Source organism: Fonsecaea multimorphosa (assembly GCF_000836435.1).
Source record: "Fonsecaea multimorphosa CBS 102226 unplaced genomic scaffold supercont1.3, whole genome shotgun sequence".
Taxonomy (NCBI): Eukaryota; Fungi; Ascomycota; class Eurotiomycetes; order Chaetothyriales; family Herpotrichiellaceae; genus Fonsecaea; species Fonsecaea multimorphosa.
Window position 1 is genome coordinate 1,062,208 of NW_015971637.1, and position 26,910 is coordinate 1,089,117.

The 26,910-nt window shown below is 52.6% G+C and overlaps 12 protein-coding genes across 12 annotated transcripts; 7 read left to right on the top strand and 5 right to left on the bottom strand.

The window, feature by feature from the left end:
• Positions 1–1,284: 1,284 nt before the first annotated feature.
• Z520_02181 (uncharacterized protein) lies at positions 1,285–2,817 on the top strand (the record flags this gene model as incomplete). Its single annotated transcript, XM_016772695.1, has 1 exon — positions 1,285–2,817. One exon carries the CDS (start codon positions 1,285–1,287, stop codon positions 2,815–2,817), a length of 1,533 nt encoding a protein of 510 aa, XP_016636165.1.
• A 26-nt stretch (positions 2,818–2,843) lies between these two features.
• Z520_02182 (uncharacterized protein) lies at positions 2,844–5,327 on the bottom strand (the record flags this gene model as incomplete). The annotated part of the gene is made up of 1 exon (XM_016772696.1): positions 2,844–5,327. One exon carries the CDS (start codon positions 5,325–5,327, stop codon positions 2,844–2,846), a length of 2,484 nt encoding a protein of 827 aa, XP_016636166.1.
• A 630-nt stretch (positions 5,328–5,957) lies between these two features.
• Z520_02183 (uncharacterized protein) lies at positions 5,958–7,014 on the bottom strand (the record flags this gene model as incomplete). The annotated part of the gene is made up of 2 exons (XM_016772697.1): positions 5,958–6,464; positions 6,514–7,014. 2 exons carry the CDS (start codon positions 7,012–7,014, stop codon positions 5,958–5,960), a joined length of 1,008 nt encoding a protein of 335 aa, XP_016636167.1.
• Positions 7,015–7,728: 714 nt separating this feature from the next.
• Positions 7,729–8,985, top strand: Z520_02184 (uncharacterized protein; the record flags this gene model as incomplete). Its single annotated transcript, XM_016772698.1, has 2 exons — positions 7,729–7,788; positions 7,849–8,985. 2 exons carry the CDS (start codon positions 7,729–7,731, stop codon positions 8,983–8,985), a joined length of 1,197 nt encoding a protein of 398 aa, XP_016636168.1.
• Positions 8,986–9,544: 559 nt separating this feature from the next.
• Positions 9,545–10,518, top strand: Z520_02185 (uncharacterized protein; the record flags this gene model as incomplete). The annotated part of the gene is made up of 2 exons (XM_016772699.1): positions 9,545–9,970; positions 10,027–10,518. 2 exons carry the CDS (start codon positions 9,545–9,547, stop codon positions 10,516–10,518), a joined length of 918 nt encoding a protein of 305 aa, XP_016636169.1.
• Positions 10,519–12,354: 1,836 nt separating this feature from the next.
• Z520_02186 (uncharacterized protein) lies at positions 12,355–14,661 on the top strand (the record flags this gene model as incomplete). The annotated part of the gene is made up of 2 exons (XM_016772700.1): positions 12,355–13,612; positions 13,694–14,661. The coding sequence occupies 2 exons, from the start codon at positions 12,355–12,357 to the stop codon at positions 14,659–14,661; spliced, it is 2,226 nt and encodes a 741-aa protein (XP_016636170.1).
• A 901-nt stretch (positions 14,662–15,562) lies between these two features.
• On the bottom strand, positions 15,563–16,814 carry Z520_02187 (uncharacterized protein; the record flags this gene model as incomplete). The annotated part of the gene is made up of 2 exons (XM_016772701.1): positions 15,563–15,641; positions 15,715–16,814. The coding sequence occupies 2 exons, from the start codon at positions 16,812–16,814 to the stop codon at positions 15,563–15,565; spliced, it is 1,179 nt and encodes a 392-aa protein (XP_016636171.1).
• Positions 16,815–17,369: 555 nt separating this feature from the next.
• Z520_02188 (uncharacterized protein) lies at positions 17,370–18,322 on the top strand (the record flags this gene model as incomplete). The annotated part of the gene is made up of 2 exons (XM_016772702.1): positions 17,370–17,930; positions 17,981–18,322. The coding sequence occupies 2 exons, from the start codon at positions 17,370–17,372 to the stop codon at positions 18,320–18,322; spliced, it is 903 nt and encodes a 300-aa protein (XP_016636172.1).
• A 447-nt stretch (positions 18,323–18,769) lies between these two features.
• Positions 18,770–20,269, top strand: Z520_02189 (uncharacterized protein; the record flags this gene model as incomplete). Its single annotated transcript, XM_016772703.1, has 1 exon — positions 18,770–20,269. One exon carries the CDS (start codon positions 18,770–18,772, stop codon positions 20,267–20,269), a length of 1,500 nt encoding a protein of 499 aa, XP_016636173.1.
• A 567-nt stretch (positions 20,270–20,836) lies between these two features.
• Positions 20,837–21,319, bottom strand: Z520_02190 (uncharacterized protein; the record flags this gene model as incomplete). Its single annotated transcript, XM_016772704.1, has 1 exon — positions 20,837–21,319. One exon carries the CDS (start codon positions 21,317–21,319, stop codon positions 20,837–20,839), a length of 483 nt encoding a protein of 160 aa, XP_016636174.1.
• Positions 21,320–22,496: 1,177 nt separating this feature from the next.
• On the top strand, positions 22,497–23,402 carry Z520_02191 (uncharacterized protein; the record flags this gene model as incomplete). Its single annotated transcript, XM_016772705.1, has 2 exons — positions 22,497–22,806; positions 22,918–23,402. The coding sequence occupies 2 exons, from the start codon at positions 22,497–22,499 to the stop codon at positions 23,400–23,402; spliced, it is 795 nt and encodes a 264-aa protein (XP_016636175.1).
• Positions 23,403–23,652: 250 nt separating this feature from the next.
• Positions 23,653–26,869, bottom strand: Z520_02192 (uncharacterized protein; the record flags this gene model as incomplete). Its single annotated transcript, XM_016772706.1, has 7 exons — positions 23,653–24,694; positions 24,741–24,865; positions 24,913–24,963; positions 25,019–25,141; positions 25,197–26,604; positions 26,660–26,714; positions 26,776–26,869. The coding sequence occupies 7 exons, from the start codon at positions 26,867–26,869 to the stop codon at positions 23,653–23,655; spliced, it is 2,898 nt and encodes a 965-aa protein (XP_016636176.1).
• Between the last annotated feature and the right edge of the window lie 41 nt (positions 26,870–26,910).

Sequence of the window (26,910 nt, forward strand, 5' to 3'; positions counted from 1 at the left end):
TCGGACTTGCAGGGCAGTCAACAGGTCGTTGATCAGTACCTCGTAAACCCCATCTGCATGTGCTAATTGAGATCTACAAAAACACCGAGGTCAAAGGAACTCAGACAAAAGTCCTTTGTAGAGAGAAAACGAGAATGACCTCACCCTGCATACGAGGTACAACACTACCCACTGTACCCAATGCTCCAGCTCCTAGCACTGCCCCCTCCAAGTGGTTGAACATTGACAACGAACTAAAGCAATGGTGGCGCTGCAGCCCACAACGCCTATCAAACCCCTTTATCGCCCACTAATCCGCCTGCTTGCATCAAACCAGTACCCGCAAACCCGCCGAGCACAAACCCAGCCATGGGCGATGGTGGCGTCGATCATAGCGGCACAAGTCGCGGATCCTTGTGCATTGGGCATATTCAACGAGAGAGGCCCCAATCATGGGGAGGGGTATCTGCACTCTCTGGGGGCCTGAAGGAACAAAAGGCTTCGCTTCTTTGTCTAGGTAGATACTTAATTGGAGGCTTGGGGCAACGAGATAGGTACTGCACAGGGGGTCACCAATGCAAGGACGAGCATTTGCGCGCGGGCTCCCCGTGGTGTGAGGTGTGAGGTGTGAGCCGAGAGTAGCACTAGGCATTGGATGAGAAGAGCGGAGGCTGCGCAGCTGTGCTTTTCGAGTCAGCGAGTTTACGAGTAGCTATGGGTGGCTACCTGGGTACCTAGGTAGCAACCTACCGGTAGGTAGGGTAGATCCCGAATGCAAGGCCCCTCGGGACTACTTACTAAGTACCTAAGAGCCAGATCCACACAGGATAGGACAGGACAGGGACAAGCGAGATGATGGAAAAGCGTCTCCGTCCAGGTGGTCCTTGTCCCCATACATTCGTACGTCCTGCACCAATCGAAAATAGGGCCGAATTGGGAAATGGTGGCACAGCGCCCCGACAGCCCTTTCACACGCAGATCCAGATAGAGACCGAAAAACAAGACAGTGTCAAAGGCTCCTCTGTTACATATATATAAAGAAGGAGGGGATGATACAGGGTCTACAAAGGTTGTGATTTGTATTCGACATAAACGCAGAACATACTCACACAGTATTCATCTACCATTGTTATATACATACCTTGGTATCTATACCAGGGTTCGAACAACTAAAGCGGATACCGACCAAGCACGCAGTACATATATTTCCCCCATACAAACGGACAAACGAACAGCCAGACCACCCAGCGACCAAGCATGTGTGGTAACAAAAGATCTTCCAGGGGAAGAGATTCCAAGGCTCAAATGCAGGCATACTACGACGCCAACAACAACAACAGCAACGGCTATGGTTTTACCGCATCGAGAGAACAACGCTATGGACCATACACAAACACCTACAACGACGACGGCTATGTAATGTCGAAACAACAACTACAACAGCAGCAAGAACGACGCTATGAACCATACACACACACGTACAGCGAGGCCGCGCGACTGAGCCCGATCCCAGCCCAACAGCCAGCGGCGCCGCCACCAACATATGCCGAAGCCATCGACGAGTCCGTTCGCTACGATGATACAAAGACGACCGAGAAGCCCTACACCTATGGCAATCCCTACCGGTATCCCTCACCACTGCCCCCATCACCAGTGTCACCCTCCGCCGGGCCCTCGTCTCTGTCTCCGTCCCAGTCATCAGCGTATGCCGCCTATCGCTATCCCGGTCCGCAACCGCTCCCATCGCCCGTCTCCCCAGGGGAGTTAGGGTCAAAGGCCTCCTCCTTCCTATCCCCCTCCCGCTCCCAGTCATCACGGGGCCTGCCGAAACCGATCGCCATCCCCGCGACACTCGCAAAGTACGGCTCCCCCTTTCTGCGCGCCTACCCGCCTTGCCTCGCACAATACCACATCTCGTCCACACTATTCCTCTCGTTTCTCGACACGCTGAACCGCGTGGCCGTCAAATCGCCTCCGCTGCAGGTTCTGAGTCTGGCGGGGAATATCGCGGGCATGGTACCTCTGCAGACGGCGCAGATTGTCGGCGGCGCCGTGAACCTGGCGTCCGAGGTGTCGGCGGGCGTCATCCAGCATGGACGCACCGAGATCGAGCTGCGGCGCGCCAACACGGACATCTTCGGCCCCCGGGGTCTGAAGGTGGAGATTGCAAAGACAGAGGCATTGGCGCAATTGGCCGGGATGGACGGCGTGTTGGACAACGACGGCAAACTCAACAAGAAAGCCGCCCTGCTGTTGCCCCTTGAGGGTTTCGACGCCGGTGACGCACAAGGCGACGTCAGCGGCCAACAGCGGCGGCTGGACGCCATGAAACCCTGGATCGCCGAGCTGGACATCACGCCCTTGCCGGAAATCGACGTGCCCACCAACGCCATGTCGCGGCTCAACGTGAAAATCAACGAGCGCGACCGACGCAACGGCGAGAAGAAGCTCGTCGAAAAGCGCCAAAAGGTCCAGCGCGAGTACGAAAAGGAAGCCGGCAAGGCGCAGCGCGAGTTCGACAAGGAGATGAACAAGATCAACAAGGACCTCGACAAGCATCTCCGCGAGGTCGACGACAAGTTGGCCGAGGCCACCCGCAAGGGGAAGTCGAGGGATATCTCCAAATTGGAAAGAGAGAGGGAGAAGATACTGGAAAAGTATGACAGAGAAAGAAGCAAGCAAGAGCACGACCTCCAAAAAGAGATGAGAGGAGTCGAAAAGGAAAGGCTGAAGGATGACAAGGAGGAGAAGAACATGCGCAAGCTCAACTGGCTGGTCATAAGAGAGGTCAACGCCTGGAGTGGTGACGGTCCAAACCCATATCTTCCAACACCTTAGTTTAGCGTATTTTGCTTGTACAGCTGTCATGGAGTTTCCTGGTGCGATTCAGCATCCTCTGTAATATACCCTGGACGTTCCAACTCTCCCTTTTGCTGGGTGTCTTTTCCATCCCCAACGACAAAGACTTGATTTAACTCGTCCTGAATCTCCTTTCTCCTCCTCTCCCATGTATCCACCATAGCCAGCTTCTCCTTCAACTCGGCGATCTCTTTTTCCAGGCCCAACTTCTCCTCCTCAGTGCCTATTCTCACCAGCTCCCAATCAAAACCTTCCTCACCAAGGCCTAGGAGCAGGTTGAATGTGTGGTACCTGCGAAGACTGGCGCGCGTCGACAGGGTTATCACCGTGATTCCCTTCTCTTTACACCGCTCATACAGCAAGCCCTCAACATCCGAGGATACTGCAGAGGTTCCCTCGTCGAGGAACGCGTATCTGGGTTCATGGTAGAACAAGCGAGCAATCGCCATGCGCTGTTTCTCGCCCCCCGAGAGCACGTCTTTCCACTCCTTGCGTGTATCCCAACCTCCTTCTCGCGACAGCAAGTGACCAAGTTTGGCGTCCTCTAGAATCCGTTCGAGTTCGCTGTCCCGTCGATCGTTCTCCCGCATATCCATCTCCGTGTGCGGGTAGATGACTTGATCTCTGAGCGTGCCAATGCTGAGGTACGGTCGTTGAGGCAGAAACATGATTCCGTCCATGCCGTTGTTTCTGGGCCTCGAGACCAAACCGCGGTACACGGGCCAAAGCCCACCAACAATGCGCGAGATGGCGGATTTGCCGACGCCATTCGACCCTGATATCAGTAGATGTTCGCCACTGTGAACGATAAAGGAGAGAGACTCGATCAGCTCGTCGCCACCATAAGGCCACAGGCCTGGTGCCACGACAGGGACGTCCTCAAGGCGCACGCCATCGAAGCCGTGTTGGATCGTGCCTTGCACGTCCGCAAGGGAGTAGAGCTCAATTCTTTGCGAGGCTCGGCGGTTGACGGGCGCATAGGCGTTGGCGTGCACGCGGTGGAGTGTTGAGATGAGTTGGTACACTCGCGAGGTGTAACCAGCCAGTTCAGAGAGGTCTTTGATGCTGTACATCATTCGACCGCCGGCATCGGCGAGTGAGAGCATGAGTCTCTTGTTGGTAGTGAATTCTTTCATGTGGGATCCCGATCGAGAGGAATCCGTGACCTCTCTACCAGAACTCGAAGTGGCTTCGAGGATCGCGTTCAATCCAGCCCATGCAGGAAGGTAAACCGGAATGGAAGTAATGATATAGCCAAACGCCGACCACGAGTACTTCAGAATAAAGTCTTCCAGCATATTATACCGGACTTTGACGTTGTAAATACCCTCCATCCAACTGCGGAGTTCTTTGAATGATCTATCCAGATAGACCTTCTCGACGTCAGCACCACCGTAGAACGCCACTTCTTCTGCATTGGCAATCAATCTGGCATGGAGCCCACGGAAATCTCCCTCTTTCTTACCCTCAACGGCCTTTAGTTTCCCGAATGGTGGAGAGAGCCTCCGAAGCATGGTGGCGGTGCCGAAATAATTGACCAGAAGCCCGGTCAGGGCCAAGGGTCCAAGGGAGCGGTAGAGTTGGTAGTTAAAGACAAATATATCCACCAGGGGTTTTCCGAGAGAAGAATACAATGATGCGGCTGCCGTGCAGAATAGTGTAAGATCTTGTGTGATGAATTGGTCTGCGCCTTCGACTCCGCCATCTAGATTCGTGAGTTTGTAGTACGTAAGGTTGGAGTTCAGGTACAGGTCGTGGATGTATCTCGTCAGCCGGGTGCGGAAGGCGATCGATATCTTGGACTGGAGGAACTTGATCATTGCGTTGGTGTACGAGGCCAGTGTGCCTATGGAAAGCCATCTCACAAGCCCCAGCAGAAATTGCTTTCCGTGACCGCCGACCAAGTCCCGGACGATTGCGCCGTCGAGCCTCGCAACCAGAAGAGACAAGTATGTTCTCAAGATCAAGAAGACAGCGTGGCTCAGCAGTAACGCCGTCTCCTTGCTCCGGAATCTTGGAATCATGATGTTCGCGAGACTGAGGAATTGATGGAGGAAAGCCAGGTTGAGGCCGGGCTTTGTCTGCGCTGGAGGAGGGCCATATGCCGGAGTCGAGGTACCACTGGTCAGACGAGTGACTCGTGGAGGCGTCAGAAACAATCTGCGATGAGCATCAAACGTGGTGGAGCGTATAGGATGGATGATGACTTTGGAGGTAGTATCGCCCTTGGGGACGTAGATGATGCGTTCTCCTCCTTTCCCTCTTAAACCACTGTTCTTGCGGACCAGAGTCCGTCCCTGGGCCTTCTCTTTCGAACGAGCCTGCCACCACTTGAAACCGCCATAGCTAGAGGAGAGGATGGACAGGACGAGAGCGGCGGTAGCGGCAAGTTTGACAGATCGAGGTGTGCGCCGGACATGGGAGCGAAAGAGGTTGAGGTAATGGTTGTAGAGGACCATTAAAGGGTCCTCTTTCGACTGCACGGGCATCTTGGCTGAGGGTGGTGAGAGAGCGCGGAAGGTGATGTGTTCACCTGGAGGGAGGACGAGGATGAAGCGTCATGGTCTGCTACCACATAACATCGAGCGAGAAGGTGGAATGAAGCGCAGGACCATCTATTTGGATCATTCTTCGGCGTACGGCGAACAATCGAGGCACAGGCTGGTGCAGCGGACCGAGACATGTGCTCGCAACTGACGCAAGGCGGATCGCCGAGAGAAGCGGCAGCCCGCAGTTGCAGTAGTAATTCCCAGGTATGGACCGAGGACGAGGCATTGGTAAATCTGCTGGTCGCTCACGTGATGACTCACGTGCACAAGGCTACGGAGAGCGACATCAACCATAAAGCACAATGCACTCGCTTGCCGCTCTCCTATCCTCCTCTTCAAAGCTCGAGATTGCACACATGGCGAATCCGACAGTTCGATTGAAAGCGCAGGTGAAAGGAAGTCGAGGTCTGACAGCCTCACCAGCAACCTAGTAGTGAGCCGCAGCTGGAACACCAACACGACTGAAGCATACCTAACTAGGTACCCGAGGTAGGTAATGTATCCAGGTTTGTTGCCCAAGTCTACCCGAGTAGCGTCTAGCATCTAATCTATCCTTACCCGTAAATATCATCATAAATGGCCGTTGAGCTTTTCCTTCTGCTCTGCAATAGGTGTCAACAGAGACCCTTTGTCCACCGCATTCTCCAGATTGTGCAACACCAATAACTCCATCTCCCGCTGTGTCTCGTAGGTATTGGTGCCAATGTGCGGCACAATAAAGACGTTCTCGTTCTTCAACAACCCTTCTTCCACCTTGGGCTCCTCCTCGAACACATCCAGCCCTGCCGAAGACACTTTGCCGCTCTCCAGCGCTGCCACCAGATCTTTTTCATTGATCAGCGCCCCTCGAGCCGTATTGACGATCACCACTCCGTCCTTCATTTTCGCAAATTCTGGTGCAGATATAATATGCCGCGTTTTGGCATTGAGAGAGAGATTCAGGCTGAGCACGTCGGACTGCGCGAGTAACTGGTCGAAACTCAGGTACGTCGCGTCACCCTCGAGCTCTTTTGGTAGCCGCGTTCGGTTGTGGTAGGCGATCTTCATCCCAAATGCTCGCGCTCGATGAGCCATCGCCTGTCCGCAGTCAGTATGTGGTTGCCGCAGGTAATGTTCTTGCGCTTACTCTGCCGATTCCCCCCATTCCCAAGATACCCAGCACTTTGCCCTTCGGATCATGTCCGAGTTGGGCCTTCCCTCGCCATTGGCCTTCGCGGATCGCAACTAAAGGTACCCATGCCAGCCGCAGAGCACCCAGCAGAAGGAATATGCCGACATCAGCGGTGGCGTCATCAACCGCAATGGGCGTGCTGGATATCTTGAGTCCTCTTCGAGTGCAGGCGTCCACGTCAATATTGTCGTACCCCGCTCCGTTGTGGCAGATATATCGCAAAGACCGTGGCAGAACCGAAACCAGCTCTTGATCGAAGGGGCCAGTTTCTGACACGGATTGGTTCGAGCGATACAAAGCCACTATGTCGTCGTACTTGCCGGTCTTGCAGTTGGAGAGGAACTGCTCGCGTGTGCCTTCTCGGAACTCTTTCAAATTATATTTTGAACCTAACCCTTCCCACTCTTTATTTATGTGTGCCAATGGTCCGATGAGGAGAACGGTGGGTTTCGACATGGTGGTAAGGGACTTGTGTTGGGTCGGTCTGTGGGAGCATACACGAGCGAGGGCAATACTGGTTGGCAACGCCTTTTGTCGAAAGCAAGAGGACAAAGCAAGCATAACCATATATTGAAATCTACACCAGTTGTTTGCCGCTGGTATCCAGATAGCCAGATAGCGGGATATATTTCCCCAGCTTCACGCAGTGACGCGAAAGTGACGGCGGGCATTCCGTCGGCATTTGAAAGTGCTAATATCGCAATGTATCGCAGTCTCACCCCGCACCGTCAATTGCCGTCTTTCATTCTTCAACCCCCACATCCTCTGACTTCTCTCCATGACTGGACCACACAGCGGCTGGGGAGTCGCCTTCAGGGTCGGAGTCTCCCTCACACATTCGCCGAAGATTACTCAAAGAGACTTGCTGCAGCGTCGGAGAAAATCCCGCTGCCCGACATCTGAGTACAGGCATCCTGTGCCCGTTTAATGGATGCCATAGTGTCGCTGTGAAATGACTCTTAAGATGTTAGGGCCGTCTCCCGGATTCATTTGACCAGTACAGTTACCTCCACCTCCTCTCCAAGTGTTTATTTTGTCGATGTGGTCGAAGCAGACATTGTATACTCATATAAGAGGTTCGAATATCTTGCACACAAACAAACACTTCTCCGAGAAGAGCAGCAAAAGGCAAACGTTGACTCGGGGACCTTGGTGACGAGGTCAGACGACATGGCTTCTATAAGGACTGTACAAGCTCTGGTGCTACACGGTAAGAACGACCTGAGACTGGTAAGAAATGGGCTACTCCTCCAAGCAAGTGCAAAACTGATAGAATTGTGCTTTGATCAGGAGCCGAGACAACCACCTGTTCTGCAACCTGGCGAAGTCCAAATAGCAATCAAGGCAACAGGTATTTGCGGCTCGGACTTACACTATTATAAGCTCGGACAGAATGGAAACTTTGTGGTTCGGGCGCCACTTGTCCTCGGTCATGAAGCATCGGGTGTTGTCACTGCTGTCGCTGAAGTCTCAAACGGCGTCACGAATGGCGATGTGACTTCTTCGAGTCTCAAAGTCGGCGACAGAGTAGCCCTGGAAGTTGGTTTCCCCTGCCGCTCGTGCGTCCTGTGTACCACAGGTCGGTACAATCTCTGTTCCAAGCTATCTTTCAGATCTTCTGCAAAGACGTTCCCACACATCGACGGGACGCTGCAAACCTTGGTCTCACAGCCAGCTGCCATGTGCCACAAACTCCCAGAGAACGTCACCTTCGAACAAGGGGCACTGGTCGAGCCATTGGCTGTCTCGCTACACGCCTTGAACCGCAGTCAGTCTGCAGGATCGGGAGTGGGAGTGCCACTGGTTGGGTCAAGCGCCTTGGTTCTGGGAGCGGGCGCTGTGGGAATGTTGACCGCTGCTTCTTTGTCTGTTGCTGGAGTATCAAAGATTGTCATCGCAGATATCGACGGTCCCAGACTGAAGATCGCCGCAACGCTAGGCGGTGGCAGGTTTAAGCTGAAGACATTCCTCATTCCTCGAAAATCTCCTGCCCAAACAATCGAAGAGAAATTATCCGAAGCACAGGAACAAGCGGCGGAGATCTGCAAGTCAGAGGGACTAGAAGCCGGATTCGATCGAGTTTTTGAGTGCTCGGGTGCTCCACCATGCGTCCAGATGGGCGTGTATGCAACCGCAGCAGGCGGGAAGCTGGTCCTGGTTGGAATGGGCGCACCAGTTCAAACCTTGCCGTTGGGGGCGGCTGCTCTCAGGGAGGTGGACATCATCGGCGTATTCAGATATGCGAACTGCTATCCTGCGGCCATTGCACTCTTTGCCAGCGGTCAGTTGGATGGCGTCACGGAGGATCTGGTCACGCATCGAGTGGCACTTGCAGATGGAGAGAAGGCCTTCAGAGTGGCTTCTAATACCGGGCGGGAGGGAGAGGACGAGGGGAGGGTACCGGTCAAGGTGGTGATCACTTCGTAATGCACCAGAATTGTGTTTGCAATGTTGTGAAAAGCTCTGCATGTACGTGTACATTGTGTCAATGGAAAGTGGGCGAGCAATGCTACCTAGCTCCAGGTATTGGTATTATTATCCTCCCTATATAATACCTAGGTAACTACCCCTGATATGGGAGACATGGCGAGATGGGGATGCGCTTTGGGCATTCCATCCTCGGCACGTCGCGTTCCGATGCGCGAACCACTTGAGCCAGGAATTGCATGACACTGCAGAGAACCTCTTTGAATGATTCTCGAGATCCACGATGCAGCGGTACCCTCTTCCTATTCGCAGGACGAAGAAGAGAGCATGATATCAGGTGCATGATTGTTGCCATCCTTCGCCGAATATGGTGTCGCCGGAGATTCAGCAGATTGCGGTTGGGGCTGACGTCAATATTAATACTCGGCCTGCGCATATAGGCAAAGAAACGCTCATCCTCCGTCGGTCTTCAACCGGCATCTAACACTATATCTCATTCCTTTTCATCAGCCGCAAGTGATTGAAGAGTGTCAGATCAAACCTGATCGCAACAGCAGATATGACGACACGGAAGATCCTCGTTACAGGTGCTACAGGCAAGCAAGGCGGCGCTCTCGTCAAAGCGCTGCTTGCGAACCCTCCTCCGTTTGACTACGAAATCCTCGCCCTCACCCGCAAGACCACCTCCAACGCGGCCAAAGCTCTGGCCTCTAAGCCTCAAGTCACCCTCATCGAAGGCGATCTGGATGATTGCACAAGCATCTTCACAAAAGCTGGAGGCATTGGCGCCGTATGGGGCGTCTTTTGCGTCACAATGCCCAATCTCAAGCAGAAGGTTGAGGGCAAGGAGGTACAACAGGGAATTGATATGGTAGATGCGGCTGTTGCCCACAAAGTCAAACACTTCGTCTACACATCTGTCGATCGTGGTGGCCCCGACAAATCTGAAGTAGACGCCACCTACGTTGCTCACTTTGTTTCCAAGGTATGTCGGAGCTCTGCGAGCTGCGGGTGCATGAGACAATACTGACCCAATTCCAGTACAATGTGGAGAAGCATCTGAAAGAAAAGACCCGAGGCACAGAAATGACCTATACCATCCTGCGGCCGACGGCATTCATGGACAACCTGAAACCAAACCTCTTCGGCCGCCTCTTTGCCGCGAATTGGCATTCCATGGGTGACAAGCCACTCCAACTGGTGGCAGTAAGGGACATTGGGATCTTTGCAGCCAAGGCGTTTGGCGCCGCGGAGACAGAAGACTACAAAAACACAGCAATCAGTTTGGCCGGCTGTGATCTCACCCAAGCCGAAGCCAACGAGATCTTTTGGAAAGTACTTGGACGACCCATGCCTCGCGCATACGATTTCGTCAGCAGTTTTTTCATGTATATGGTGCCGGAATTGGGCAACATGATTCGATGGTTCAAGGAGCAAGGGTATGGTGCAGATTTGGCACAATGTCGACGACTGAACCCACAGATGATGGATTTTGAGGTATACCTCCGAGAGGAGAGCGGCTTCAAACGGTAAGGTGGAGGGACAATCAAACCATACGGCATTGATCATCGACACCGTTGGCGGGTGGAGGAGCCATCTCATCTCAAGTCGGCGTCAGCATGGAGTCTGGAGTTCATTGCGCGAGGGCTAGACTCTCCATTCAGTTTCCTCAGAGTGAAGATCGTGGGAGCCTTGGCTGTCTTCCTTCAATCTGCCTCTGTATCACCAGCATTTCCTGCTCCATATCTACGTCATTGTTGCGCCAGGGCCGCCGATACAATCGGAACGGCGCGAGTCAGTTGGATAATATGAGAACCATAGTGTTGGGAGCTTAAGCTTTTGTCCTTGGGATATACAGTGTCACACCAGCCTGATGGCCCAACCCAATTTCTTGGGAGATGGATCTGTAGTATTTCTGGAAGTCTGGCAATCTTGGCGGCCTTCTCCCTTTTGTGATTTAATAGTATCGCTCGTGTAATGGCCATGCAGAGAAGGTCGTGGTTCCATGTGGAAAGAGTGGTCGAGAACAACCGGTCAAGCTTCACGACCGGCAAACGACTTGTTCATGCAGCCTTCAGGGCCGAGCTGCAGGAACAAGGAGCCTTGAGGCAATTGATTGGCTAGTGGCTCCATCTGGCGAGTGGTTAGTGAGGCTAGAGTTGCACCTGAAACGCAGGCTAATGTTTGGAATGCCAACGTTATCAATCTCTCCGTCTTTTCCGAATCCCTATCCGCCGCCTATCGTTTGCCTCGTCGTCCTCGACCATGACCGTCATCGTGAAATGAAAGGGGTCACAAGGGATCTTTCTTTTCTTGGTTCTGTGCCATCAGTGAGTGAGTGAGTGTCCAGTCAACTGCGTGATGTCCTTGCGTTTGGAGGTTCATTGTTTCACTCACTTCACTTTCATCGTGTTATACCGCTGCCTCACCGTGACAAGACTCGGCCACTATCCACGAGGACAATACTATCATTCTACCGAAGTTACGAGCGAATCAGTCTCCTGTTCTCTCTGCCGGACCTGACAAGCTCTCCCTCCCACGCCTCCGCAAAGCTTCGACCCGATGCCTATCCGCAAAGATCGGACTAAAGAAAAATCCCGCACCAACCACATCTGGCCCCTGCGGTGCCACGCGAACAGCTTAAGGTCAAGCTTCAAGCTCCTGAAACGCCATCTCCTTCAGATCTAGACCCTTTTCCCTGCGTGGAGGCTGGCTACCCGCTCCTTTTGTGGCTGGCTTGGGCCTATCGATAGCGGACCGCCATGTCTATCTCAGCCTTGACCCCAGAAAGGGGAGGCATCGACATGGATCCAAAGCTGCCTCCATCCGCCCCCTTGCGCTTAGCTGCCGATCGAAATATTCCCATATCCATGCTCCACTCGCTCATCTGCTGGTTCGCAAGCTCTTGTTTCTTGTCTCTTGTCTCTTGTCTTCTGCCTGACCCTCTGGTCGTCCGCTGTCCCCAAGTGAAGTCGCTCGCTTATCGACCTGCCGTTCCTTACCATTGTTCTCACGACCGACACAAACAATGCTTGCGAAGGCATTGTAGTACCGCTTTGTTCCAGAGATCAATGTGATCCATTGTCACTCCTTTCATCCTCACTCCCTTTGTTGTTTGTTCTTGTCGCTCCTTTGTCAACGGCCTTGACGGTCCGTCTACTTTTCTACCACCCTTTGAGCTTCGACCAGTTTCGAGCAACCAATCCTTTCAGACAAAACATACTCAGCGAGTATTACACTGTCTCTTCAAAGAACTCAGATCTACATTAAGATTTACACTCTTTGTGGAAAAGCCCCGTACCTTTGACGACTCTTCTTGCTGGTCATCAGCAGCATCCACCTTTTACCGAATCTGCAACCTTGCGCATCATGCCTATCAAGTCAGTCCTTAGCAGCGCCCTCATTGGGCTGCTTGCTACAGCACCTCTCACATCCGCGCACTCATGGATCGAACAATTGATGGTCATTGCTCCCAATGGGACTCTGGTAGGACAACCCGGGTTTGCCCGTGGAAATGTCTTGCGCGGAACACCTGGATTCAGTGATCCCACCATGGTCAATCTCATTCCACCCGATGGGCGTCCAATCAACCAAATTGAATCTTCCGACCTCATGTGCAAATCCACTCAAACTTCGCAAACCCAGACCGACGGTTCTCCGAGGCTGCAGGCAGCTGCTGGAGCAGGTGTTGCCCTGCGCTTCCAAGAAAACGGCCATGTCACTTTGCCAGACAACCAACCCGGCAAGCCACCCAATCGAGGCACAGTCTATGTCTACGGAACCACTCAACCCAGTCCCGACGACTCTTTCCTCGCCATTCACCGTGTTTGGACGGCTGATGGCTCGGGCGGTGATGGTCGCGGTCGACTCTTGTCCACTCGCAACTTCGACGATGGCCAGTGCTATCAAGTGAACGGTGGTCAGATCTCTCAACAACGCCAACAGCAGTTCTCGCATCCAGCCGATACTTTGATGGGTTCGGATCTCTGGTGCCAACAGGATATCCAGATTCCAGATGATGCACCTTCGGGTCAGCCTTACACCCTTTATTGGGTTTGGGACTGGCCTACCTTGCCTGGCACTGCAGGTTTCCCTGATGGCAAGCAAGAGATCTACACCACATGTATGGATGTTGATATCGTCGACAATTCCGGAGAGGATACAGTGTCCGAGGCACAAGTTGACTACGCACAAGGTCAACCTCTTGACAATGCTGCTGTTTCTGCTCAAATGACCGATCTCGCCAATCCTACAGCTGTCACAGGTCAGACCATCCCTTTCACCAATTCTCCCACCACTTTTCTTACGCAAACCGTATCGCCGACGCCTACAACTCCCGTACTGACGTCTTCTTACACAGGTTCCACCATTGCCTTCTCTGCCTCAGCCACAGGCCCTGTCTCTGGTGGTGCAAGCGAGGCTAGTGTTTCCGCTGCCACAGCATCTGAGACTGGTGTACCTGCCTTCCTGAGCGTCCACGTGGGTTCAACAGCCGGACCAGGCATCGAGACCCAAACCTTCACTGTCTCTCCTATCGGCGTATTCACTACCACCACTTCTGATGGCACCCAGGCGCAACAAACTGGCGGGTCAGGTGGTGGACGTGGCGGTGACAACATCAACAATCGTATGTTACCACTCCCCTGGATATTCGCCGTACTTGCCAGATGGCTGAAGAGCCTCGCCACTGACTCTGACTCCTCACCAGAACCCCAAGTGACCGCAGCTCCAAATGTTGCCGGTAACGTTGTCGTGGCGACTTTCACCGAGTACGAATCTGTTACCGAAACCGTCTTTCAGACAGTGTATCAGACGCAGTACACCAAGCGAAATGCAGGTGAGTCCTTCTATCCGACTGGCCGCGGGCCTGTGGACGACGATTATGTTTCCCCCTCCACCTCTGAATTCCCTCCTATCCGCACTCCTCCTTACCCTTCCCACTGCTTCTGGTGCCCAAGTGGCTCGGCAGCTCCGAGGTTCACTGATCCTAGTGGCCCACCGCCCTGGCTCAGTGGCGCTTGGACTTCTAGGACGTGGAGGCCGTATCCTCGTCCTACAGGCTGGGTTGGACACAGAAACAGCAGCACCGAGCATGGTGGCAGACACGGCTCTTATGACGATGGCTTCAGCAATTCCACAACAACTACGACAGCTGAAAGCACGATCACGGTCGCAAGCACAGTGACTTTGACGACATACCTGCCATGTGCCTCTGCCTCTGCCTCTGCTGCTGGTGTTGCCGACGGTGTTGTGAGCTCCTCAACCATTCCGGCAGCGCCAATGTCCAGCTACAGCCCCCAGGCCTTCCCTCCTCTTCCCCTTTCTGCTTCCACAGACACAGCCGGCACCTCTGCCGTGTCTGCTCAACCCATTGCCGTTATCCCTATCTCCTTCTCCTCCACGCCCACAGACACAGTCACCGTCACAATCTTTCCATCCAGCCCATCCTCTATCTCTGCCTCTTACCCCACTTCATCGCTACCCTCAACAAATACTCAAGGAGACCAATCACTAACGTTCACTGTTTCGCCCATTCCAGATCCCGCGCCGACCCCGACAGTTTCAACAGAACACTCGGTCTTTCGACTCCGGGCCCGGAACCCATTCGTCATGCTAGGCTGGTCCTCCCCGCAAAAGGCAGAGGTGACCCAGAGTCCTTCCTCTTCCTCCTCATGATGACGTGAACGCATGATCTTTTTTACTGCAAGCCGGACTTTCAACATCACCACCTGTACAGTCTGTACATTAGCGCATCGCATCAAAATATGGGACAAGCGAAAGACCCAGAGCCAGGCTCGCTCCTGCTTTGCTTGATCGGCTTTAACGAAAAGAGATAAAAAAGAAAAGGGTCATCCACGGCACCCAATGAAGACGACACCTCAAAACTCTAGCCTAGACTCCATACGGCAGTGTTTACTCAGAGCACAGAGAGAGTAACAACGAAACCCGCTGGGCCGGGGGCGTTTGGGAATGAGAACGTTACGATGATACTTGCAGGTGGTTATCTACAAACCTCCATCATGATCTTGCACGAAAGTTGGGGGATGGATGCGTGCGTGCGTGGGGCCTGTTATTGTACAGAAAAACAGAGGTGGAGACGAACATCTTTTTCCCAATTTCATGCATGCCCCATGTCCTTTATGTAGATAGGATATGATATGATACATATGAGACAGAATCACATATCACATGCTACCTTCACCGCGACTCTCACTTTCTTAAACTTGAAGAAACCAGTTCGTTCGTGCAATCATTAATATTAATTACGGGTTTTGCTGTACAATTCCTATCCAAGCCCAAGCCCCAGATGCCACCCTGCAGTGATATGTAAATTGATGGGAGAGCTGCTCTGTCCTGTTCCTTTCCCAACCCTGTCTTATTATATGCCTTGTGAACGCCGAGGAGGTAGGTCTATGACAATTTCAATCAGGAGAGCCGGAACCGCCAGCTCCAAAGTCTAGACACTGCCTTGCTGTCATGTCATCCGTGCTGTTTGACTTTCTATTCGTGCCCGAGAATGTATTGTATTGTACAAGTAAAGGCTGCCAATGGGTCCGTGAGGTTGTCGCGGAAACACTCAGGATGACTTGATTGGTTTCGTGTATTTGAGCTCGGTGCCCCAGACGTAGTCCCAGAATTTGGACGTCACGCCGAATCTGAGTCAATGTTAGCTATACCTGTGCTTCATACGGACGGACGACAAGAAGTTGCTTGTTTTGCGTCACTTACCCAAGCTCGAAGTTCTGATAGTGGTGCGCCAGATGATATTTCTTCAAATCCCTCACGTAGGCGGGAAGTTGGTGGTGATGCAGCCAGTAATGCGTGCAGTCGTAGCAGATGTAGCCGAAGATGCCCCCGCTGAAGACCGTGATGGCGGCGTACCAATTGTACCAGAAGACGAAATGTGCGAGTTTGTAGAACGGCGTGGCCAGAATGAGGAACATTGCCGGCGGCATGACAAGCCGATATTTGTCCATGGGCAGGTAATGATGGATCCCGTGCAGGACGAAATGGAGAGTCAGGAAGAGCGGGTGATCGGGGAGATAGCTGTCAATGTGGAACAGAAAGCGATGTAGGAGGTATTCGACCAGCGTCCACAAAAAAAGACCCAGGCTCCAATATGCGATGCCCACGGGTCCGAGGGTGATGATTCCTAGGACCGAGCCATAGAGGACGGGAGGCAGCCATAGAATTGGAATCATGTACCACGCGGTCTTACTGAGCGGTTCAAGCACGTTGCCGAACAATGGAGCGGAGTCGCCGCCCTTGTAGTGTCGAGGCCGGTGGACTTGTTCGAGGTAGAACTCCTTTGAAAACTTGCTGAAGAGCATCTGCGGGAAAAGCGGTCGGTTCAAGTCGAGGAATTTGTGTGTCTTCCAATCTTGATCCAGGTCCGTCTCTTTGGAGAGATCGTCTTCTGAGGACATGCCCGTCGATTCGTAGAGGGGTCGGTTCGGGAGGTCGGCTTGCACCCCATGGGCTTTTAGTTGTTCGTTGCCTTCGGCTGTCGCAGGCAGTGGGACGACTTGGTCAGGATGCGAAGAGTCCACTGCAGTCTTGAGAACAGCATCGGTGGGTACGAATCCAACCAGGCTTTCTTCCAGGATCTCATATGCGGTCTCGGTGTGGAAATGGGAGTCCTCATCTTCCAAGATTTGCTTGACGTCCTTGCCCGCGAATTCGAGAATCAACTCGCCGCCGCCCGGATGATCGTCGATGAAGTCCGTCACATCAAAGACACGTTCGCCGATTGTCACATAGCACGACTTTCGACTATTGTGCTGTTCCACCTCGGCGCGGGTGATTGTAGGGAGCGTCTTGCCGGGCATGTTGGCGGGCGGAAAGGGAGGATTAGGGAGAGACTGATGGTCAGGTGGTAGGAGAGCGAAGAATGGCTAGACGCAGGATCAGAACGAGGACGTGGAATTCACTGATATGAAGGGCAGAGATGCTGACAAGGAGCAAACCGTGAGGATTAGGGAAATTTATGAATGTTTGCTGGTTGCGGTTTGCGGTTTTTGCCTCCTGTCAATCTCGGGTTGTAGGGGCTCCTGGGGGCCTTCGGCGTGCTCCCAACGCCCAATGGCGGGCCTGGATGGAGATGCAGAATCCCGCCGCCTTCCGCTGCCGCATCTTAAGGCGGTCACTCCACCATTGACACCATTGAACGCGATGACGCCAAGTGGATTACATAACCCACTTAACGCGTGCTCTACGGCGGGTCTTATGCGTCTGAAGCGCAATGAGATTTTTGTCGATGAGGCCTAGATTGGAGGAAGCAAGAGCAATGTCTGCCTGATTTCGACTACCATAAAATCATCAAAGGAAGACTCATTTCATCTCAATGAACTTGCCTTGTTATATTCTGTTGTACCGTTCACATAATGAAAAGGATGTTCTCCGCCGAGGAGCAATCTACTTCCTCCCAGGCTCCCATTGATGCGGAAGCCGATAGCGCATCCTCGCCAGAGGATGAGACGGTCGACCCCGATGATCTCTGTCCCATCTGCCATTCACTCATCTACAAGCCGGTCCGAACCAGATGTAATCATACTCTTTGCCAGTCTTGTATGGCTCTGTGGGCGGATGTGTCAGTCACATCCCAATTGACCGCCGTTGGACTCGACGATGAGGTCGCTGTCATGCTGCCTCACGAGATCGAGACCCGTTGCCCCATGTGTCGAACCTTTACCATTTCGACCCTAGACCCGACCAGAGAACGAGCCCTTCAGCGATTATATCCTGCCTCCTACCAGGCACGTGAGGCCGAGTCCCAAACGGCCGAGGAAGATGGTTCTGCCTCTACTATTGAGACGCTAACCGTATACATCGGAAACGAGCATTCAGAGGTCAGAGCCGAGCAGGGGTCTAATAACAAGCACCATTGGAAGTTCTTCATCCGACCTTCAAGAACTGACCTAATTGAAGAGGTTCAAGTGTTCCTGGTAAGTCCCATTCTATACTGCGACCTGGATTCGCCAACCTGTGACGTCAGCATCCTACATTCAGAAATCCTATAGTCGTTCTTGAATGGCCACCATACGAGATCAGACGACTCGGATGGGGGTTCTTCACCATCTACGCCAATATCATCTTGAAACCCGGCTACAGCTGGCTGAGTCCAGAGGCCGAAGGTACCCGAGACGGCGCGCCCAAAGGCAAGTTACCGCTGGAATGGACATTGGACTTTAATGGCCGTGGAGCACAAGCGCGGATCAGACTCAAGGTCAGAAAGGAGAAGGAGGGCGACGAAGCCGCACTAGACATTCAAAGAGAACGCGTACGCAGGTCCTACGCCCGACAGCGAGAAACAGATCCTGATTGGGAAGATACGTGATTGGTCAGAGCGAGAGGGCGCTGGAAAAGAACAGGGCCATGCTCCGATCCGTTATGTCCTTTGTCAGGATGATGCATAATCAACCTTGTGCGATTCATCTGGACAAAGGGGGTAGTCCTTTGTCTCCAACGGCTTTCTTTAAATGCCTTTTTTCTTTGCTCTTGTCTCTTTATCCAACATTGTTCACATTTGTCTGTAGCATTCTCTTTTTGTACCATATCCACGACCGTCCGTAATATACTAAAGCTAACGTCCGCGCGCAGAACTGCCTCCAACCAGATCGTCACTTCCTTTCTTCTTGTCTTAGCAGTCTTGCATCTTTAGCGAGTTGAAAATCTGCTCTCCCAGTCATTGCAGTCCGGTATATCGACGTCCAAATCCAGGTTCAGACTGTCCGACGACAAACCCCTTCACATATCTGTCAAGACTGTCAACCTCTCTGTAGAGATGGCGGTGCAGCGCGCCGGCACACTCCCAGAAGGTGTGATTCCGCTTCGGATATCATCGTTGTCGAAAAGCACCACTATGCGAATTCCTCTACGACCCATCAACACCGACTTTGTTACGTGGCCGGCCCCAGATGGATGGTACGCTCCTCCACAGGCTTCATTGAACGAAGAGGAGGAGCCCTTCCCAGATTTTCAAGACCCATCAAAATCTCTCATCATCGAAAGGACTCTACTTCTGGACGCCCTGTCTTCTCGTCTGACCATGCTTCCACGTCAAGCCAGAGAACAGGAGCGCTCAACGTTCGAAGCTCTCTTGTCTCGCATTGCCCCACAGTCTGGTCACATCAAACATGACCATGACCTGTCGCGAAACAGGCCTTCCATCCAAGACGTTCTCGCCTCTGGTGAGAGCAACCGTGCACGAAGAGCACTTGGCAACAAAGGCAAGTTACCTGCGAGCAGCGGACTAAAGACTAATTACATTTCGAACAGCTATGTATCGCAGCCGAAAGATGCCTTGAAGGAGAAAATGAAAGAACGCTACACAAGAGGGGTCAAGCAGGCCTTGGCCTACGAAAAGGAATTCGGCATGGAATTTCTCAAGCAGCCGGTGGATGAACGTGAGCAAGAGCAAGGCCGAACTATGAAGCGGACCCATCCTGGCGCATTCAATCGAGCGAAGGTGATCACTGCACTTACGATGCTCCGTCAGACTTTCCCAGATCATTACCAGGCTACTCCTCTCGAACAATCGAAGATCAAGGAGACATCAGAGAAGAAGAAGTCGAAGAAAATTCCCGCCGTGGAAGAGGTAAGTCAACGAGAGCTTTCTCACAGTAAGCGAGTGACCTCAAGTGGCATTGATACTGAGGAATACTCTGGATCTTCCAAATACACAGATTCCTTTGCATCGGTCAAGAGGATGGCTTCGTCTCTCTTTCGAGGTCTGGTGGGCAAAGTTCACTTTGGACGATCCACAAATGAGAAAAGCACTTCCCCAGGTCGTTCACCTCTCAATTTAGACAGCACCAAGGTGGACACAGTCGGCGGTTGCGTGGTTGACATCGACAGTTTGCCATTTTGGTTGGAGATGAACGATATGGTTGGAAGGCAGGGCGAACAGGCTGAATCTGTTGCTCCAGGATCTGCTGTGTCCACAAGAAGGAGTAACCCTACAATGAAGGAGTTCGTGATTGACGCAGGAATCGTCCTTCCGGAGGAAAGTGACGTCTCAACTACAGGAGTCCCTGACGACGACACAGCTGGTGCGATCCCCACCCGATTGCAGCGACCCGCCCTCCGCCCACGTATAATTCAACTCAAGGTGAGGAGCAGCATGTCTAAGCACATGCGACGACAGAAGTCTGCGACTTCCCGCCGTCGGCATGTCAGGATGGAGGCTCAACACCATCAAACTCTCCACGAAAGCAAGGGCAAACTACTTAGTATGATGAATAGGCTGGATCGACAAATATTTGGTGAGTATGAAGTTCGATGAGCTGGGCTTTCGGGATCTCCGTGTGGAGGTGAATGATGGGGTCAATGGCTGGTGGCAGCACCGGGAGTGCCAGTAGTGTGAGTCGTGGCATGATACGACGCTGTAGGTCACAAGGTTCAGGTATTGGCCATGGCAACAGGTAACAAGGTAAGTTAGCACAAATTTCGTTTCAGAACACGCCCAGATTCCTCCAATCTACTGGTTTTGAATTAAAGATCGTTGTGGATGGTGGCATGCTTCACTTACCTGCAGATGGGCTTTGGGAATTTAGGAAGCAGACCCGCAACTGAATAGCCTTGTCGACGACTACGGAGGCTGCAAGGTTAGTCCCGCCGCCCGAGTCCTTGGGCCTTTGTTATTTACAGCAGGAGTCACTGGATCGTTCACGATTTAGCTAATTCGCCGGCTTCATTGCAGCCATACGACCAAGAAATCAAAATTTTAATCTCATCAGGCTAGCATGAGGCACTTCATCTATACTATTCACAGATTTGAGATTCTGTAGTCTCAAATCCCTTCATGAGGTTGGTCGACTTCCCTGCTGGCAACCTTGACAAGCCACCAGTGTCAACGCCCACAAGATCCGAGAGCCTTGTCCGATTCAAGACTCAATTTGCTCCCTATTTCCTTGAGGGCTGCAGCTGTTAAAGGAGCTGCTCGCGGCCGACCTGAACCGTGGAATAGCGCGCAGATTGCTTCATTCGCGTCAGCAGGGTTTGCCTGCCTAATTTGCTGAGGAGCGAGCTCGATCGGAATCTTGGCTTCCTGATTGCTACGTCTGCCTCGCCACCAAGTCTGAACTCCCTCTTCAAGGATATTGATGCGCCAACGCTGCTTCCGCCGCCCTACAGTAAATGCTCTGCCAGGCAAAGTCCCCCTATCCACGACGCGGTTCCATTCGTGGACACGCCCGAAGACGTGTTCACCAAACCCCAAGCCGGTCATCAGGAGAGATGCTTCAAATTGGGGAAAGGTGTCCTGATCTGATTCCTTTGCAATTCCCAGATTCGATTCGTTGTATTTGTCCTCGCCACTGACTCTGCCGTGCATGAAGCAGTGGAAACAACATAGAGTAGTGTACCTGACAAGCAACAATGCAGATCCTCCCAGACAAGATGAAATCGCTCGGTTGAGAAATGCTTCTGCGGCATGGTTTCCCTCCGTGGTACGGAGCAGACGGTTGGCATACAATATCCTCGTGATGATAGCTGCACCGTCGAGGATGCACAGATAACGTCGTCCTTCCTCGCAGAAACCCGGTCCGAGAAGACTGGTGGCGTATTCCGCGAATCGATTCAGTCCATCGTGGACTTGTACCATGTACTCAACCGCTCCAGCGTCAAGACATGATCTGGGAAAGAGCAAGAACAGCAGTGGAGCCTGTTGCTTCGCAATGGCTGCGAGTGACTCTGCGGCTACATCTCTCAGCCGACGAGATGCCAGGTTGATGCTGAGCCAGTTCTTTTTCGAACACGGGACAAAGGAAATGATGTTCGTCAAAATCTCCTCCGGAAGTGCTTCTAGCCTTGAGCGGGAGGATGTCACAGAGCCAAAAACGACTGCCGTCATCAGCCCAGAAGAAAAATCATGCAGAACCACTGCCCTGTTTATACCTGGGTCATGAATGGTCGGAAATCAGTGAGAATTTTTGTCAAGGAGATGGAGTTGTAAACCCCATGTTTGCAAGGCTCTGGCTGATGGCAGTAGACAGACACAGCATCCATGTGGGGCATGGAGTTGCTTGCCAGGCCCGGCAATGCTGCAACTTGAGCCTCGGAGTATAATTATACGTACCCGAAGAGGAAATGCCTCTTCTCTATAACTATACACTTCGGTCGTGAACAGTGCCTCCCCATTAAGGGGTTTAAGCCTTGAAAGTCTCTTGATTCTAACACAAATACCTCAGCGACTTCTCTCCGAAGTGGATACTATCTCAAACGAAACCATGCTTCGCTCGAGGGTAGCGGTACTAGCGGACAGATGTGCAGGATCGAGTGACAGTGGTGGGGCATCGAACTCGGTCTCAAATCAAGCCTACTAAGGGCCGTCCGCATTGCACCATTTTGCCGTACCTCGAGATCTCGGTATCGCCATGTATTATTCATAGAGCCTGTCCTGTCAAGCGGCCCTTAGCCTGCCCCTTCTCTTGTTCTTTTCTCTCTTTCCCCCACTCCCCCATTCAATCTTATCTTGTTTCTTTTACGGAAGAAACCTCGAAAACACCGCAATGCCACGACTAAAACTCTCAACCTCCAGACTCTTGTCAGTCTTGACCCTGGGGGCCGCGGGCACCATCGGGGCTTTCCAATGGTGGACACAGGACTGCCAATTCGTGCCCTACGAAGTGTCCCGCGACGTTTCTCTGTCGGGGAGCGCGTTCTACCGACGATTCAACCCGAACCAGAACCCTGCGTTTCAAGATCTCTGTGTTCGGCGGATCCCCCTGAGCAGGCTGGATCCGAAGCTTTTGAGGGACTATGAAGAAGGAGGCACGAAGCTGATAGAGGCGTACTGTGCCGGTATCTGGGCTAGCCGTGGTGAGTAGTTCTTCGGGTCAATAGATACAAAAAGAATATGCTCTCCAACTTTTGTCCATGGAAGTACACTTACTAATTACTAAAACCCAATATCATCGTCCGTAAATCCAGCATACACGATCCAACGCAGATATCTGCAACAGCGCTACAGCTCGCCGACCACGGCTCACCAGCTCTGGCGACGCTCCGAGCTCCTCCACTCGCCCTACGACGTCGGCACGGAAATCACCAACCACTTCGTCGTGCTGTCAAAGACCCCCGCGTCGATTCTTCTCAGGTGTGGTGACTCTCCCCTGAACACGCCGCACGGGCCCCGCGACGTTGACGGCCTCTTCGAGATGAGCATCGCGACATACAAGGACGAGGGAGTCGCCGAGTTCCGCATGAAAAGCCTCTTTTACCATGGCGTCGGTAAGGTGTCGGTGAGCCCGATCAGACAGTTCTCCCTGGAAGGGTGGGCGCATAAGCGATATGTTAAGTTGTTGCTGGAGGAGGCGGTCCAGGGGTGCTGTGCGCGCCAATCTTGGAGGAGTGATCGTTATGCGTCGATTGCAAGCCAGGAGGAAAGGAGCAGGGCGGAAGGGACTAGGATTTAGGGTCTGGCGTACAAAAATTTACAGCCAAGATGATTTGAGCGCATCAATGTGGTAGAATTGATGGTCAATTAGGTACCTGGTACATGGATTACATACCAAGACTCGATCTAACCCATGTCGGAGCAAATGGCCAACCCACACCCCACATAATAATACTTATTATATGTTAGAGGTAGCCTACTTGGGAGATGGAGAGGGACACACACGCATGCACGTATTACGTGAGTATATTTCTCCCGTGTTTCAAGCTTCACGCCCTCGACTCGGACTTGAAAAAGTCTCCAATGGCCTTGAGTGCCTCACAATAGTCGGACCCCTCCCATTTTGCAACTTCATCAAGTAAATGAGCATAGTTCAAGATGACCTTCCTTGCCGCCAGTTCTCCGACGACTTCCACGCCAGCAAAGGAGATGGGACCACCACTTCTGATGAAGCGTTTCGCCGCCGAGCATTGTCCAACCTGCGAAGTCGCCCCGCCAAAGCCTTCCATCCCGACCTCGGCCCAATCAATCTTCTGCAACAATTCTAGTTTCGTCCCGGAAGAAGAGACGACGGCCTGGTCCAATGGCGTTGGAGTCGCTTTGAAGACATAAAAGGCCAGAACAAGGGCAGCCGTGAATATCATGTGCTCGTGTAGAAGCAATGTAGGTTCAGAGACACGGGCCTGTGAGAGAATCCAGAAAATTTGCGAGGCGTGTAGTGCAGCCCTTCGCGCCTCAGGGGATCTTGCCCAGGTGGTGATGTTTAACAGAGCATTCTGTGCAGATATTGCGCCCTCGTGGCCCAGGGCAAGTTCGAATTGGTCCATGTCAACCGTGGTGGACATACATAGGCTGTTCCAGAGGAGCAGAGCATGCTGGTGTTCTTGATTGAAGTTGTCCCTGTGGCTGCTGGGGATGGTGGCCAAGAGAGGAGCGATGTTCTTTGCATGATCATCCAGCGCATATCTTTGAACAGGTGCAGAGGCCCGTGTCTCACTGCTGTCGAGCTGGCTTGGATACAGTCTATGACGGGCTACAGAATGTTGGATGGAGATGGTAGCTAACAATGCTTGAAGTCCTATGCTCCCGAGCATGGCCGACGACATCATCGACATTCGCTGCAGCGTCATGCGAGGCATGACGATCTGGGCGTTGGTTTCCACCTCCTGTGCGAATGTCACCGCATCAGGAGCTTCAAACAATGCTGATTTGCAAGGGGAAATTATTTCGAGCTTGTCCGGTTCAAGGACTCCTGCCGTCCCCCAAAGGCTGGCGTAGGTGGCGTCAATGATGAGAAGACATGTGACCATCCTGGGCTCAGGTTAGCTGTGTCAGTGGCGCTTTCTCAAAGACCAACCTCTTGACGGATTCTGCTCGCGCCCAAGGCTTCCACAGACGTTGCAGGTCCGAGGCCGGACCCATCAGATTGAGGTCGAGTTCTTTGCCGTCACAAGCCGCAAACAATCCATGCTTTTCTGCAACCTGAGCAAGTTAGATGCGAATAAGCCGAAGAGAACTCTCCTACACACGTGTAAGGTCTGAATGCAGAGCATATGAGCTTCATTCTCATCGAGTCGTCGCTTCAGGCTCATTAGAAAGAATGTATCATAAGTTTCTAGAATAGGAGGTGCTTACCGAGATGCAAAGTGCAAGATTGAGCACAAGCAATGAGGCAGCTACGGCTGTAATGAGCTCCCAAGGTGGCCGCTTCCCAAGGGCTTGGGAGGTAAGCTCCAGTCGGCAGGAATGTACCAGTTTCTCGAGATCATGATTAGCAGAGCCCGCATGAGATTTGCAAGTGCCCTGTACTTACCATCCATTCGTTGCGGACAAAGTCCCTGGAACCTCTGGGATCTAGTGACGAGAGTCCAATGAGACACATCGGGAAGAGCACCGCGCTTGGTGTTGTCCTTGCATCGAAGGTCGCCTGGTGTATAAAAGGCATGGATGGATGGAAGCGCTGGAAATAGAGGTCCAGACTCATATCCAACGTCTCAACCGAGGGAAAATTGGTTTCGTATGTCGTCGACGTCGAGCTCTGGGGAGTGTCGCTCTGAGCCACGGGTATGGCATAAAGGGATCCCTCTTTGCCAAAGATTTTATGGCTGTCTTGCAAGAGCCTCTCCCTGCAGCTGGCATCAATGTTCCACCTTGAACCTGTTAGGTTGCTCTGGTGAGGGTTCTGGCTTCGAGGTTCTGTGCCATCATGACTCAAGACGTTGTCAGCTGGATGTTGGAGAGCGGTCTGCCAAAGTCTCCGTATTAGCCGAATGGGACGAACCAATTTTGTTGGCCATGCCCTCTGCACGCGACTAAGCCTGTCTGTAGATAGGCTTGGGTTAGGCAGTGGACCCTGACACGACATATGTTCTTCAATTGGAGTTGGAAGGTCTGTGACCAAGCCATTCAAATTCGGTAGGTCGATAATGGTAGACTCTAGCCAGAGCAAGTCAGGAGCATTGGAGTTCTGCGTGAAATCAATATCTTCGGTATCAAAGCCCGTCAATTCCGCTCCCATCATGCCATTTAAGTCCATCTCCTCCAGGTAAGGCGAGGCAGGTATCGTTAAACCCTGCTGGGCGATCGCAGGATTTAGATTGTTGGCTTGTGGGTGGATGAAATTGTGCTCACGTGGCGCATGTTCTGCCTGCGAGGTTCCATTGTGCTGCACTTGTTTCCCTTGGTGGTTGTCTGATAAGTGGGACGGTTCAATTATATCATGGTTCAGTGCCAGTGCTCCCGCAGTACACGTGAAGTGATGATTTTCTTCGAGCTGAACGTGGGACCTGTCACGGTCCACGCTGACGGCTGGTTCCTGGCTTTCTTGACCATCTGGTCGAAGAACAGGGCCTAGGATCGGAGATTTCCAGGTCAGGCAGATATCACCTTGTCTGTTCTCGAGCCTTGAGGCGTTGGGGCGCGTCAGAGGTGTTTGAGGGACGATTGCTGGCTGTGTACTACCATCTGTCGCTGGGACGATGCGGACGCATTCGACCCTGGTTGTTGGCTGCTCTGTTGGCCCTCCTAACATGAAGTTCATCTCACTGACATCTGAAGGCCGACGCGGAGTTTGAGCTGCATTATGGGCCCGATCAGGCAGCTCTGAAGCTTGAGGGTGTTCGCGAGGTTTTGAACGAGGGACCATGGGCTCGGTCAACATGTCCTCTGGACCATTGTCGTCACTGGGATGATGATTCCGGATGTGTCTGGCCAGCACATCGCTGTCATGTAACAATCAGCATTTGCTCATCTATGTCAGGGCAGCGCAACGCATACCTTCGAGCATACCTACGCCCGCAAAACGCGCACTTGAAGGGCTTTTCTCCGGTATCTATATGGGAGTGGTCAGCTCGGAAGCCGCTCGATGATATACCTGGGGCATCTAAGCTTACGCCATCTTTGGTGACGCCGCAAGTGCTCCAGCTTGGAGAAGGTTCGTTCACAATAAGCGCATTTCTTCCATATGGTTTGTAAGGAGTCTGTCATTTTTGGTGATCGTGTCTAGCGAGCAGGCGACAACGACTCCT